The sequence below is a fragment of the Ipomoea nil genome, unplaced genomic scaffold (assembly GCF_001879475.1).
Source record: "Ipomoea nil cultivar Tokyo-kokei standard unplaced genomic scaffold, Asagao_1.1 scaffold1407, whole genome shotgun sequence".
NCBI lineage: Eukaryota > Viridiplantae > Streptophyta > Magnoliopsida > Solanales > Convolvulaceae > Ipomoea > Ipomoea nil.
The window spans coordinates 2,703,521-2,718,677 of record NW_017617835.1 but is presented as its reverse complement, the minus strand read 5'-3'; the positions used below and the strand labels follow the sequence as shown (position 1 = coordinate 2,718,677).

The following is a 15,157-nucleotide window of genomic DNA, read 5'->3' as shown; positions in this document are numbered from 1 at the left end:
GCTTGAGCTTAGTCGGCTGTTCCAGTTGTTAATTTCCACAATGGATTTGATCCAAGGTGGAGATTGTTAGAAAATAATAAATTTTGTGGCTCAAACCTGTGGAGACCACTTCCATCCACGTCGCTATGCATGTCTTCACTTCTTGCACGTCATATTGCATGCCATCACCGATTGTTGCGGAGCTTCACGCAAATGCCGCATAGCTCTCTCACTTTTAATTGTATAAATAGTTGTTTAACTTTTGTAATTCATGCAACATCAATTCATTCATTCTTTCTTCTTTATCATACGTAGAGTATATATATATTCCTTTGTTTTCTCTTTATAAGAGATTAATATATATATATTTATATTTTCCCACTTTATTAATTTATTTTGTCATTTATTATATTCTCCCCTATTATTTAACTTCTATAATTCTCAATTTTCGATTCTTCGCTTCCGCATTATTCCGCTATATTCCTAACAACTACTTTGTTGTTGTTGATTATTACTCCGTATTATTATTAAAACTAAACAGTATTCGGTTATGTTCAGTTGTTTGATATATTACCGATCGTACAATTTGAGAAAACTGAACCGAATTGTTTACCCCTATTCCTAATAAGCTCATGTTTGAGCCACCAAAAAAAAAAAAAAAAAAAAAAAAAACTACTTATATGCTCATGGCAAATTATATTTTAGGCTCAGACCCAAGTTCACGTTTACCGATAAATTTTTTTGGAAATCATGAATACAGAATACATTTTTAATATATTAAAAATGCATTATTTCTATATTGAATGTACATTATTTGATAATATACAAAATAATATACTTCAATACTCAAATAATGTACTTTATGTACACAAATAATGTATTTTTTAATATATTAAAAATATACTTTTTATTTATGGTGGAACCTGCTTAGTAGCTAACATCGCTAGCAATAATCCCAAATTTCTAACGTTTATCCAGTTCTCTTCCTGTTTGCAAAGTACTATATCTTCTGTTGTATTTACATTAAATTGTGTTTAAGCACACTTGGCATGTCAAACTTCTTCTTTTTTGCAACCATGATTAAGAGGTCTGCCATTGTTGCTGCATCAAGTGATAGCTAGCTGTGGAAGAAGTATTCAACAAACTCCAGACATTACATGGTCAAAGAAAGTGGCTACTGAATGCATGAAAATTGATAAAACAAAATTCTACTTAACTATATCACCCGACCAAATCATTATCAGAAGAAGAAAAAAAAAGGGATTCAGAGAGAAAAAAATGTGCAATTTATCTTTTTAATTTGTCATTTCTCTATTTGTTTTGATGCCCATTCTGAAAGTTAAATCCCTCCATTTACACAGCCAACACTGGTCTTTTTGATAGTCCAGGGAGCACCCACCATCACGGCCTCAATGTCTTCAATCTTTCGAGGGCATTTAGTCATGTTTATGCAACCATCCGAAGTGATCCGCTGTAGATATGGAGAAGGGAGAATACATACACAAGTAGAGATGTGTGAGTTGTGGCGCCACAATCAATTGAAGCAAAGCATAGTAGTATAAGAGTCGAAATCAAAATTCAAGAATTCAAGAGTCGAATAGTAAACACTTGCCACATCACTCTCAATTCTGACACCGCCAGAACCTCTGAATCTGCGGATCTCCTCATGATTGAAGAATTTAGATGTTTTTGTGTTTTCCATTGCGGGAACTAGTAATGCGTCAATGAAGTAACATCCAGGCTCCACCGTTATCACCTGCAACAGCAGCAATGCTTTATGTTTACTCTCAACTCAATATGAGCAGGTTAGAAGTGTTGTTATGCAGTTAACTATCGTGGAAGGCATGAGCGCACAGAAGATAGGTGTCTCCATGCTTTGGTCTAGATCTAACTCAGTTTTAGAATTTAATCAGATTGTTCAGAAAAATGGAATGAGAGAAGGATAAAACCAATGCAGGAGACTGAAGGGAATCTTAAGTACTTTACTATTCTTGTTAGGTGATCTCTTCAAAATTTGTTTATTTCTTCATTTTGGGTAGGAGAAAACATGGGATTCTGTGATATATAGGCAAACAATAAACTACCAAAAAAAGTAAATATGTCAATGAAAATATCAAAGCAGTAGGTTTGAATGCATGTACACACCATTCCCTCCAACAGTTCTCTGCTTGTACGCAAAGAGCTCAACCCTGGTTCGTTGGGTCTCTCTGCTCCCTGAAATTGAGGTAAACTTATTTGCTTCATAGTATTTCAAATAAGAATATTATCACGCACTTGAAGCAAAATGTTCTGGTAAATTGCAATTTGCCTAATCAGTAAAATTTGCAGAGAAGACACGTAACCTTCAAGTAACCCCCAACATCATGAGTATCAATGCCGAGGAAGTGCCCCAGACCATGAGGCATAAAAACAGCACCCAGTCTCTCAGCCATCATGTTCTCAACATCACTGGGAGTAAAAACACAAAGCAGTATAACCCTATTATAACAAATGACATTCTCCAACTATAATGACAGTTGTATGTAGTGGAAAAAGAATATACCCCATTATTAGGTTTCCTTTCTTCAATGACTCTAATGTTACTTTTTCTGCTAATCTGCAAATTAAGGGGAAAGCTAAAATGGTACTAGATCTCTGAATCAAAACTTTGCAAGTTAATTCAATCAAAATTTTGATTTTCAAGTCTTACTTGTGCATATCAACCCAGTTAATTCCAGGTTTCAAAGTAGATATAACAGCATCATGAGCATCAAGGACTGCCTGGAAAAGTAAAGCCGATGGAAAGGCAATAAGATATATCAGTCTTGCATCTCTTCAAAGCAGATAAACTCTTTACGATTCTGGACAAAGTTTACCATGCAGCCTGCAGTGGGCCACAGAGACCTTCATCCTTTGCAACTTGGCTGGGGATTGAAGTGGTTAATAAGATTGACTGGGGAAGGTTCATGTGAAAGAGTGGAAACTGGAAAGACCTAAATCACCAATCTAGAAATGTGAAAGTAAAGGAAAGTGGTCAAACCAGTTGCCACCACGCTCCTCTCCCCTACCCCAGTAGCTATATAGTATGTTTCCAAACCAATTATGTTCTATACTGAAGATTGATAGTTGGCTAACACAATATTCTACTGTACTATGCAATTCCTTGCCCACAGCGATGGAGTTTTTAAAATGATGCTTCAGCAAAATGGACATGTGTAAAAAGAAATTCCAGAATTTTGGCCAATTAAGTTTTTGCGATTCAAATGGACCTACACAAATTCACCCAGTGGAAGAACTGTATTGCCCTTCTCATAGAATGGACAGTACACACATGGTTAAACCCTCAAATACTTTAAACTGCTTATAACAAAGTAAGTTTTGAGTTTTTTCAAATGTTAAAGATGAAAGAAATATGCTAAATAGAAACCCCAATAATTGCAAATACATGTATGCAAAACACTTTGCACATTCCAAGAGATTATGGCATTAAGGATATTATTATTGCTTAACAAAGAGATCACTCACATTATATATGAGAGACTGATCAGAAGTAAATTTCCCATTCACCTGCATGTCCAATAGAATCACCTCATGAGAAAATATGTGTGGACAATAATATATGATCCAAAGAATTGCATGAAAAGTAAGAAATCGCAAGAGTTCCCATTAATCTGACTAAACAAATGCACTCACAGGAAAGGAACAAGTTATATCTGAAGCATAAAAGTGGTACTCAGCTCCCATATCAAGCAGTGCCATATCTCCATCGTGAAATGTCTGCAGAAACAACAAATAAAAAGGTATGCATAAAATTGTAAAAACTATGTTTGTTTGTTGGTGTTGGTGTTGTTGTATTGTTGTTGTTGTTGTTGTTGTTGTGTTTTTTTTTTTTTTTTTTTTTTTTTTTTTTAATAAATAAAAAATAATATTACGTAACAAATAGCGATAATTCAAAAATTGGTGAAAAACAGAGGGCTAATAATAATTCCTGGACAACACAGGAAAACATCAACTATTAGTGGTAAACTATAGAACAGAACCATGTGTGCATCAGTAATTCCCATGTGGACTTCCATTTACATCACACTCTACTCCTATTGGGTGAACTTCCTAGCTTCTAATGTTTCGCAGTTCACTTTTAGCAGTAACATATGTATATATTAGAACCTTAGTAAACTAAACTGTCCCTATGGTTGACTACATAAAAATAAAAAATCTCCGACAAGAATCCCTACCCCAAAGTAGTGTACTCATGAGTGCCCATATACACACACAAACAATACAAATTAAAAATAAAATAAAAGCACACACACATATATCACTGTCTTAATTAAACTCATTCAAACAGTCAAAAATAAACAAGACAGCCTCCAACTGCTATTGATAAGAAAATAAACAAATAAATAAAATATAGAACTCCATAATTTCTTAAGCATTTTGCATTAGCAGGAAAACAAGAAGTCAGCATACCCTGTCATTTGGAGCAGCTGCATGACCATAATGGAGAACAGAACTGCAAAATGCCATTGAATAGATGAAAGTTAATTTTTACAATAGACCTCAAACTTGTAGGTTGTGTGTAAACAGTAATTTCTAAATTTACCTTCCATCCACAATTTCTTTCTCAGAGGTGATGGTATAAATGCTAGCTGAGAAGCAAACTCACCTATTTTCACCAGTAGCACATATACATGTGTATGAACAATGCCTACAGCCACCAAACATATAGGTATGGTGAAGAAACATGCTCTCTAACTGATACTCTTTCATACCCACTCGTATTTTTCTCATAACCTACAAGAAAAATGCAAATGCAACCAAAATTATGTTAATTTATTTGAAGCAAACATAATAATAATATAGTACCATAGCTAAAATCAGTATAACTATTTTACATAGTAGGAGAAGTTTAACCTCAATATGAGCTTCAGAGCTTATATCATTGGCAAATTGGATGAGAGCAAGCTCCAAATCTGACTTTATTACACGGCATTCAGCCAAAATAGGATGTAATGTATTTAAATCTCTCTCAAAGTTTTCAATGCCCTGAACAATTTTTAAAAAATCAATTAAAAAAAAAGAACAAAACAATGGTTTTCTAGTTGGGTGGAATTTAATATCCATGCATCACCCAAAGAAGATGTTTCAGACAACACTACCATGTAGACTGTAGCCTCCCATGATCACAGGAGGAGGAAAAATAGTCGAACTATTACAACTAGAAAGCTATAAAGATGATTGCTGACCAAGTACGATAGTGCATTGTTACAAACATATGATGAATATATCATAACTACATTTACTAGTAATCTCTTTAAATGGAGATAGTAGAATGGTAAAAATTTACAAGTTTACAAGGACAATCATACACTGCTTGTCTATTTTTCAGTATGGACACTGCCTTCAGGATGTGCAGGGCAGCAGAAGTCTTTTCAGGTTGACTATTTTGATAGTAATTGTAGTATGACTCAGTATATGTACAGTTGTGCCAGTATTTTGGTTGGATAAATGGACATTAGATTCTATTCCAAACAAAAATAAATAAATAAAAGCCTTATAGCAAAATGATTTGATAGTAGCTTCCCAAAAGTGCAATTTTTCATGAAGATATAATCCAAAATATGTAGGGCTTTTCTTGTTGCTGAAACCATGCCTTTCACCTTCATACATTTTGTTTGAACACACAGATGGTAACATGTCTGCACAGTTTAATTGTTGCCACGACGGTAATACTACAATGGCAATGATGGAAAAAGTATCCTATGTTTCAAACCACTGGCAAATAATTCAAGCCAGAACAAAAATGAGATAGGAACCTGAAATTCTGCTGGTTTGGAGAAATTATTGCTGTCAGTGTTGAGCCCATGCAGAAGAAATAACAAGGGATTTCCCATTCCTTTGTAGAGATCCGGCAAAACATTTACAATCTCGTCTGTATAGAAGACCTTGTTAACCTTATATATTTCCTGCAAACAAGCAGTAAATAAGTTAATTGGTTTATGATCATTGCAACAGGACAATAAATAGACAACTTTAAGAGGGGCAATTACCTTGAAGTAGGATAGAGGCTTTATTTCTCCCAACCAAACTGCATAAGCAGCTGGTAATCTTGGAGCAAAGAGCACTGATTCCCCACTCGCTACATCCTTGTGCAAAGAAATAAAATCAAGGTTGATTTCTAAGTTCTAAGAAGCCAAAAGTTTGAAGAACACATACATGTTGATGGCATCACCATTATTCAAAGAAACAAATCACTTTTTAAAGAATTAATCTGGTCTGTTGTCTGAAGACAGAGAGAAAGAAAATCAAACACGTATAAGTGGTCTCCATTTTGAAAGAAAATACCGACTGTCCTTATATGTAGTAGGGTGAAAATTTAATTTGTCCAAAAGATTATTCTTTCCAATCTTTCAAAATCTTCTGTTGTAATTTTGTAAATTTGGAATTTAAGATTTGCCGATTTCATGCATATTAGGAATTGTAGCAGCAACTGCACATTTTTCAGTTAACCTAATATGATGTACATCATAATAAACCTCTTTTTTACAATATTCTGGGGGTTGGGAGTTGAAAAACTTGTTTGAGCATTATGCACAAACTGATAGGTAATTGATTATTCAGGAAAAAAAAATCTACATTTTCAAGAATAATAAGCTTACAATAGCTCCATAGAACCCAGGCTCTTTTACTCCAAACAGGTAGGCAAAATAGCTCTCCTGTCTACACATAAGCCATCAATCAGTGAATTAGATCAATCAAGATGGAGAACTATAACAGTAAAATGGAAGCCGACCTCACATTAGACACAAAAGATATAATTACCAACGGAAATTAATAAAGCCAGGCCAGAATAGTGCACACTCGCTCATTCAAACAATAAACGTAACTCTTAAAGTTCATAACAAGAGAGAGGGGGGTGGTAAAACTGTAAAAGTTATGATTAACAACATGGATTCACTAAGAAACGGAAATACTTGGCAATTCATCACAATTTCAAAATTAATACAACCAAAGCACTTCCTCCCAAGTCCCAATTGAAATTCAGTCCTTGTCAATTAATTCCAACAGCAAAGTCTGTTATCAAATACCCAACTGCAACACCAGTGTTTGAACAACTAAAAGATTAGAACCTAAGTGCAGAACTGCAAATGCATATCAAAATTTTTTTTTTTTCCTTTTTGTATAGAGAGGATAGGATAATCAAGTACCTGAACAGTTCTTCATGATCAGTGCAGTATCGAGTTTGCTCCTTGCCTCCCTAAACACATGATCGTAAAAACAAATAATAATAAAAATAAATAAATAAATAAATAAATAAAGGAAAATAGTAATGAAACTGATGTGAAGCAGAGAGAGAAATTCCATTCTACCTCGAGGAGGACGAAGCCTTGAGAGGGACGAGAGGATGACGAGAGATGCGCTCGTAGAGAATTGAGGAGCTTCTCACGGTTGACTGCGTGAAGCTCCATGGGGACCTCCGGGGGAGAAAGAGAAGATGCCATTGGAGAGAGAGGTTTTAGTCCGACACTCCGATGGGAATAAGTTATAAGTTAAAAGATAAAGATCACGCCAAACAGCCAAAGTAAGAGGGAGCTACTGAAAGAGTGAAAGGCAATGGTTAATTTTGATAAATTTATCTTTATATATATATATATAATTATTTTGATTTTGATAATTTTATCTCTTTAAAAATAATTGTAATAATTTTAATTAATTTAAGTATATTGTTGTATTTATATTTTGTTTGTTTTTTATTTATTTAATTAACTCTTTTTTACCCAACCTTTCACACAAAATATTGGCTTGTTTATAATAAGAATTTTTTTTTGAAATTTGTTTCTTGATAGTAGTGTTTAATGTTTAATGGCTTATGCGATGGCCAATATAAATGATCGTTAAATTAACAGAAAAAAAAACAAAAACTAGTGAATAGACTCAGATTGATATATCTTATTACAATTCATCATAAGTCAGGGCCAAAGTTGATGCAAATTTTAATTCATCAACAACAAAAGCATGTATTCAATGCAAGTGTAAAACCTCAATATCAACAATTTATTTTACAAATTATAGATTAATTATAATTACGTATTAATTATTATTTGTGAAATTTAATTAAAAAAATATTTACATATAAATCATAATTATAATTACGTATTAATTATTATTTGTGAAATTTAATTAAAAAAATATTTACATATAAATCAAAAACTATTTTGAATATACTAAAAATTCATTTAAGTCTATAATTTTAAGGGGATAGAGTAAAGAGTATATACAAATGACGATGAGTCAAAAATGCCAAATACAAATAGTCGAAGGGCATCTAAGTTCAAATTAGAAAATCTATTTGTTTAAGGTACACAACAATCTAATCCGGGGTGGGAGGTGGAAGAAAAGAGACGGGTAAGAGTGACATGACTAGCCCTCGTAGTCCCCCTGAGAGAATTTGTTCTCAGGATAGAAGGCTGCAACCACTGGATTTCCACCAAATTTTCTTCCATGTAATCCTGCTTGAGCTTTCGTAGAACTCTCAATATCAGCATATTCCAAAAACACCTGTAGAAAATAGAATATCAATCAGCAGTTTTTTTTTGGGTGATGAGGGAAACTCTTGTATAATAACCCGCAAACTACATAGGAGAGGTAAACCACACTAGGAAGACGCAGTGTGACAGGCTCGACCAAAAGGGTGTTGACAAGAATTGAGCTCTGACTTAAGTACGAGAATCATGCTATACCCACTTGGCCACCCACTTTTTGGGCATCAATCAACAGTTTTAACTTCTGACATTGGGTGTACATCACATTTCTTTACAATTTCATCAAGTTAAATGAAGAAAATCATGAACCGCTGCTGAGAGCAAATAATAATTTTATTAACAGGAGAGAGGAGTTACCGATCAGTCAGTACCGCCCTAATAATCAAGCAAACTAAAAATAGACCCCAATAATTCAACATGTCAAGTATCACGTTTAGGTAGGAAGCATCGCACCAACACAGTTTTTACTAACCTTTCCCACTCCAGGCATAGGCTCACCATTAGGATTTGGGCGAGGGATTACCACATTAACTAAAGCACCTACAGCATAAATGTGCAAAGAAAGGAAATGAAAATGAGATCCTTATTTCAAGATTAAGCAGAATAAACTGCATAATGAAATCTGAAAAATGCATATTCAATCCAGAAATAAGCTGATTTAGCAGGAAGAACTTTAGAGTTTAGTCCAGGAAAAGGTAAGGTAGATTCAACATGGTGGGGGAAGGGATTGTCACAATAGTGTTTGATAGTCAATTAGGAAAGGAAAATGAAAAATCTCATATGCACCAGAGTTTGAAGAGGAATGTATTTACCAAACTTCCCACATTCAGTTCTCATATCCTCCACAATATCCTCATACTCTTCATCATTTCTGAGCTCTTCCGCACTAACTACATTGGTTAGGCATAACACCTTTGTGGGCAGTCCACCAGGTTGTAACATGAACCTCTGCAGACACAAGTCAGTTTCCATTTTTTGTTCAAGGGAGCATATATTCAACCACTTGAGAAAACATTTGCTATAGACATAAAGATATCTGGGGCACAACAAAAGGAAATATTATCTACCTGCAAAGCTATTTGCTGATGTGCATGCATTAAAATGCTTTCTTGCTCTGGTTTAGGCTGCAATGAACCCTGGCTGGCACGCCTAACAGTTAAAGTTTTATCACCCATCTTAATCCCATTAAGAGCTGCACAAGCAATATCAGTAACTGAAACATCTTGGTAGACACAAAAGGCATAGCCTTTTGAATTTCCAGTTTCCCTATCCTTCACAAGATTAAAACCCCGAAGTGTCCCAAAAGACTCCAGCAGCTCCCGGATCTGTGCCTCAGTGAAATAATAGGGGAGACCACCCACAAATATACGGTCAGGACCCTCAAGACCACCAGTAGATCCTGGACTTAACCCAACGGCGGCAAGATTCAGGTTTGGACATGGTTGGCTTGGACCAAGAGCAGCAGCAAGAGATGGATTATAATCAGTTGGTCTTCTGACCTTAACTGGTGTTCCCTGCAGGAAAAAAAAGGCATGTGTAACAGTACTGAATTGTGTGTGTCCCCAATATCTGCATCCAGAAAGCTCAAAGAAAATATAATGACCCACGTGAGATCAGGAGCATGAAATGTTCAGTACCTCAAGTATAATGCCATCTAAGGCCATTGCATTGCTGGCCTCCTCAACTGATCTCATCTCAACAAAGGCAAATTTCTTCTCGTGATTTATGTAAACATTGACAACAGCGTCACCTATACATCACAAAATGAGTATTAAGCAGTTCTAATTAAATGTATAGAACAAATTATAATATAGTGTTCAACAAACCTGGACCAGCAGTGTTTCCACCAATTGCAGACATTACGTGGTTAAAGAAAGTGGCCACTGACTGCATGAAAATTTATAAAATAAAATTCCACTTAACTATATCAAGCAACCGAATCATTGTCAGAAGTTTAAAAAAAAAAAATTAAAATATAACAAAATAAAAAACAAATGATCAACAAGTGGGGCAAATTACCTGTTCATTAGCACTTGGAGGGAGTCCACCAACATAAACTCGCCGTGCATGTCTAGTAGCCTATTTTACACAATTTAAAAAATTAAAAATTAAAAATCAAAGGGAGGGCATAAACCATTAAGCTCACTTGTAAGCTCAAATTGAATTCCATAGTTTAGTTTCACAAAATTCTAATATTCCCTCAGTCCAAACAAAAAAAGGACTTCCTAAGTTGCTTTATAAGCGTCAACACAATCTAACTTTTACCTTCTTTTAAGGCATATTTCTATAAATTTTTTGGATAACAATTCTAGGGTCGAGGCATTGTTTCTGTTTCACATGAAATTACACAATAAATAGTCTTGGAGTCTAGGAAACTTTATTTGTGGGGGGTTTGGGGGGGTATAAAAGTAGTGAAAACAACATATATAAATAAATCTGCAAATGGATGAGAGTTTTAATAATAGAGGATGATGCCATAGAACTTTTCTAGTCAAAATACCTAACAACAAATTGAAAGTTTATGAGAAATTGATCTTCTTTTTTTTTAATTAGTAGCAACCACTTTGGTATATCCAATTCCTAAGTCCAAACTTCAATTTGAGATGGAGGGACAACATTAAAATTCTAGACCAGTGATAGGAGAGACCTGTTGAGTCATCGCCTGAACTGGCATAACAGAAAGAGCTCCCAACTGCCATAAACAAGCAAAAAGAATTAAAATATTAATTCAAAAGTTCTAATGTGAATGAATATTAGATAGTTGCAGAATACCTGTCCAGTAGCCAAAGGAAAGATATTTGGAAATATTCCAGAAATAGGAGTAGGAGTCCCTAGCATCTGCTGACCTGTACAACTCAAACGAATAAAAATGAGGAAATTATACTTTGATGGTAAGGACCGTCTTAACACATTAGCTATTTCTCCAGTGGTAACTGAGGCGTATGAAAAAAGAACTCCCTTGTTATAAAAATAGTTGGTACCACAAAATATTTGACATAAGTATCAAATAAAAAACTTGAAAAGCTACCAAACAGGAAATTCCTGGTTGAAGATGAAAGAGACCTTTATTTTCTTCCTTGTACATAAAAGCTACAGAGGTCGGCTCACGCCCATTGTCAGCACAGTGGGCCTACTAGCCCATTATTGCCTTCTTAGAACATAAGATATGACATACAAAAAAAACAAACAACACCAAAGACAACAAGAAAGCAGAAACACTCTCAGTTTCAGAATGATTTCACTAAGTAAACAATTAAATTGGAACTAATAGTTGATCTAGGGACGAGAAGTCTATATTGGTCTTGGTGCAAAATCAAAGAACCAAGGACACTTACCGAAATGAAACCATGCATTTTGATAAGAACTTTCCACACTACGTCCAAAAGAAGGGGGAAAAAACAAAAAAAGATGCCAGTTATCAAGATATTATATTGGTAAAAATGAAAGAATAAATAATTACCTGTAACAGTGGGAGCACCAGGTAACATTGCAGAAGCAGGAGGAGCCATGTCGAAGCCACTGATCCTTTTACTGAAAACAAACATCATTACTACCATTTATATCAACAACCAAGGATGCAAGAGACAAACAAGTGCAAATCACTTTGATCAGTTTATCTATATGGAATGAAAGGAACAGAGAATATGATAAAATCAACACAACAAAGATTAACTCTACTACATCAGCCCAAAAAGCAATTTCCATGGCATAGTACATTCACTTCTCCAACAGAGGGAACCCGCAAAAAGGTTATACCCTCTTTACCAATAGCATAACACCATGACCAGAGTTTCCTTAGACAGTTGCTAAGGCTGGTCCAACACTCCTACATTGATCTATGCCCCAAAAGTGACCTCAGTCACTACTAGGTAAGAATGTTCATTCCCCCCTGCCCTTGACCAAAGAGATAACTAGATGTATTCAAAGAAGACAGGAATATTCTACAATAGAATTAGCTAAAATATGGAAGTACTAAATACTAGAAGAGTTCTGAAATCAAAAGCAAATTAGCACTTTACCTCTTTGATCTTGATCGAGATCGGGACCTTGACCTTGACCTTGATCTATGATCAGATTTGCCCCTAGATCGGGATCTATGGCTGGGCCTTTCCTCTCTATCTCTGTCATAGGATTTGGACCTGACTCTGTGACTTTCCTCTCTATCTCTGTCAAAGGATTTAGATCGATGGCTATGTCTCTCCTCTCTATCACGGTCTCTGTGTCTGCAGGCAATAATAGGACAATTTAGACAAAACATGCAAGATTATTGTCTAAAGAGTAATATTTTATATATCACTCAGCCAAAATATGTCAAGAAACATCATTATACATGATTGTTAAAAACAACTACAGCAATTAAAATTGGCCTGAATAGGACAGTTCTGTCATATTATGAAATCCCATGACTATACTACCACAAATTGTACTGCTCAAAAGAGTCAATTTAGACGACTCAAATTAAAGTTTATCACAAACTAGAACTTGAATGATAAAAGTTCAGTGGTTAATGCAATCTGGAAAATGTTGATTCTATTGCAGCCCTTTGCACTGTCAAAGCATGACCCTATATTAAAAGACTATGGAAAATATATAGTATATACATCATTATCCTACTGGCAAACAATAGAACCAATGAATATAGAAAGAAAGTTGCCACAGGTATCCTCACACCTATCAGAGTCCTGACCGTTGTAATGGTCTTCATTATCAGCAGCATCATCTCTATCTCTGGTTCTCCTCCTCTCGCTTCTATCCCTGTGGTGGCGATCATGATCCTTCTCTCGACCCCTATCCTTTTCTCTATCTCTTTCTCTTTCTCTATCTCTATCACGCGCTCTCTCTCTTTCCTTGTCCCTGCTTCTAGAAGATTCTTTTTCATCCTCATAGTCACTATGCTGAAGAGTACAACAATGGAAGCTTAAGCAGAAAAGAAAGCTATATAGAGACAAATAATACGGATCTTCAAAGCAAGGAAGCAGGACGTAGTTTTCATAAACAAACATAAAAGATAGTATTTTGCCTTCAAATAGAGGAATTCACTTTATATAGTTTCAATAACAATCCCTTCGAATAGAGGAATTCACTTTATACAGTTTCAATAACAATCCCTGCAAAGTAATTCAAGTATAACAAATAGTATTTTTGAGAGTAACATGAGCAAAGAACAAAATTGGCACATCTCGTTGAAATTGGTAATATTTAACTAATTCATCAAAATACACTTGATACAATAAACAAAATATCAACGATGCCAAGGCATAAAACCTTTATATTTAAAGATACTTAAAAGTAGTTAAAATTTGCACTTGTGCCTAGGAAATCTGGTTTATACAGGATTTTTGAAAAAAATTTAGGTATGTGGAAATCCTGTTTTTACAGTTGTAGCTTTGTGGATACAATTTTGTCTTTAGCATAACTGATGATAAAAAAACACTGTACAAGCACTCCAGTAGCAAGCATCAAAGATGAAGTAGAACCAAAGTCCTTACAAGCATATAGTTACAGTTTGTCAGTTCATAGTCATTTCAACCAACCCAATCCTATAATTACAGATTGAAGAATATAAACAAGATGGGTGGAGTCTTTACCGGCTTCAGATAATTAAGGAGCTTACAAATTAAAATCCAAAAGTCACTAGAGAAAGAAGCAGTTCCCAAACTACAACTTTTATGAATGAAAAGTTACTTCCATGACATAATTCACCAAAAGTTTTGAGTACCTTAGAGCTCAATCTCTTCTTTGAGCTATGATCACCATCCTGATTATTGTGTCCAGCTACATCATTCTCTCCGGCCATTTGAGTAGGTGTAAGTTGAGTTGAACCATTTTCAGTGGGATCCATAGACATCATCACCTAATTCCAAGTACAATTAGTCAGTTTCAAAATGTTATGTAAGACAATAAAGAATTACAATCAGCTACTCCAAATCTATTTCTCTACAAAGTATAAACAAATATAGAAATATCAAACTAAAATTCAGATTGACTACTCCAAATTCCTTAACCTACAAATCATCAAAGAGTTAGAAATTTCAAACTAAAATTGCAATCAATTGCTCAAAACTCTTTTATGAGTTTTATCTTCAAATCATAAAGAGCTTAAAAATTTTCACACTAATTCCAACTAAAATAACAATCAATTACTCCAAATGCATTTAGCTAAAAAACATCTAGGGCTTAGAAATTTCAAAATAATTCAAACAGAAGTTAGGATCAATTACTCCATATGCCTTTACCTACAAATACCAAAAAAAAAATTAAAAATTTCAAACTAAATTGCCAATCAATTATTCCAAAATCGTTAACCTACAATCTCAAGATCTTAAACAAAAAATGAAACAATTGTAGCAGCACAGTATACGATACAAAACTTACTTGTCAAAACACGTTAAGCGTCAAGCTAAAAATCGTAGCGATGCTACAATTTCACAATACAAAAATGCGGTAAGGAATACATTACATACACATTGAGTACGAATATGCATAAAAAACATGAGAATGCATGTGATGAGATAGAAATTAATTAGAACGAAGCTTCGAAGTCTGAGAATCTACCGGTCTGACTAGGACTCGTTCCGTTAGCGAAGAGTTCTGGAGGGTGTAAGGTCCTGTATTTCTCGTTTCCAGAATCTACCCAGTATAGGCATGTCATATAC

General features: G+C 34.7%; 2 protein-coding genes across 3 annotated transcripts; both read right to left on the bottom strand.

The window, feature by feature from the left end:
- Positions 1-1,163: 1,163 nt before the first annotated feature.
- Positions 1,164-7,548, bottom strand: LOC109186918 (xaa-Pro dipeptidase). The gene is made up of 16 exons (XM_019337108.1): positions 7,329-7,548; positions 7,167-7,216; positions 6,618-6,678; positions 6,009-6,104; positions 5,775-5,924; positions 4,873-5,004; positions 4,625-4,752; positions 4,429-4,471; positions 3,652-3,735; positions 3,484-3,525; positions 2,669-2,739; positions 2,522-2,575; positions 2,322-2,427; positions 2,125-2,193; positions 1,592-1,735; positions 1,164-1,450 (listed from the first exon to the last, which is right to left on the bottom strand). Exons 1-16 carry the CDS (start codon positions 7,458-7,460, stop codon positions 1,319-1,321), a joined length of 1,494 nt encoding a protein of 497 aa, XP_019192653.1. The 5' UTR covers positions 7,461-7,548; the 3' UTR covers positions 1,164-1,318.
- Positions 7,549-8,164: 616 nt separating this feature from the next.
- LOC109186845 (splicing factor U2af large subunit A-like) lies at positions 8,165-15,157 on the bottom strand. Of its 2 annotated transcripts, XM_019337011.1 has the most exons (15): positions 15,057-15,149; positions 14,877-14,919; positions 14,221-14,355; positions 13,173-13,396; positions 12,521-12,724; positions 11,962-12,032; positions 11,274-11,347; positions 11,149-11,193; positions 10,521-10,580; positions 10,328-10,388; positions 10,139-10,251; positions 9,569-10,015; positions 9,314-9,449; positions 8,974-9,041; positions 8,380-8,517 (listed from the first exon to the last, which is right to left on the bottom strand). In XM_019337011.1, exons 3-15 carry the CDS (start codon positions 14,350-14,352, stop codon positions 8,380-8,382), a joined length of 1,773 nt encoding a protein of 590 aa, XP_019192556.1. In that variant the 5' UTR covers positions 14,353-14,355; positions 14,877-14,919; positions 15,057-15,149. The 2 variants fall into 2 exon arrangements, with proteins under 2 accessions (XP_019192557.1, XP_019192556.1); XM_019337012.1 differs by lacking the exon at positions 14,877-14,919 and having other exon boundaries at positions 8,165-8,517; positions 15,057-15,157.

What these genes read in the sequence shown, in the direction of transcription:
- LOC109186918 (XM_019337108.1), bottom strand. Translation starts at nt 7,460, where the DNA reads ATGGCATCTTCTCTTTCTCCCCCGGAGGTCCCCATGGAGCTTCACGCA. An exon ending in CTGGGTTCTATGGAGCTATT is followed by an intron (nt 6,105 to 6,617) that starts GTAAGCTTATTA and finishes TCTTTGCACAAG; the next exon opens with GATGTAGCGAGTGGGGAATC. An exon ending in ATATAACTTGTTCCTTTCCT is followed by an intron (nt 3,526 to 3,651) that starts GTGAGTGCATTT and finishes TTGGACATGCAG; the next exon opens with GTGAATGGGAAATTTACTTC.
- LOC109186845 (XM_019337012.1), bottom strand. Translation starts at nt 14,352, where the DNA reads ATGATGTCTATGGATCCCACTGAAAATGGTTCAACTCAACTTACACCT. An exon ending in AACGGTCAGGACTCTGATAG is followed by an intron (nt 12,725 to 13,172) that starts GTGTGAGGATAC and finishes TATTGCCTGCAG; the next exon opens with ACACAGAGACCGTGATAGAG. An exon ending in TTCCTTTGGCTACTGGACAG is followed by an intron (nt 11,194 to 11,273) that starts GTATTCTGCAAC and finishes TGTTTATGGCAG; the next exon opens with TTGGGAGCTCTTTCTGTTAT.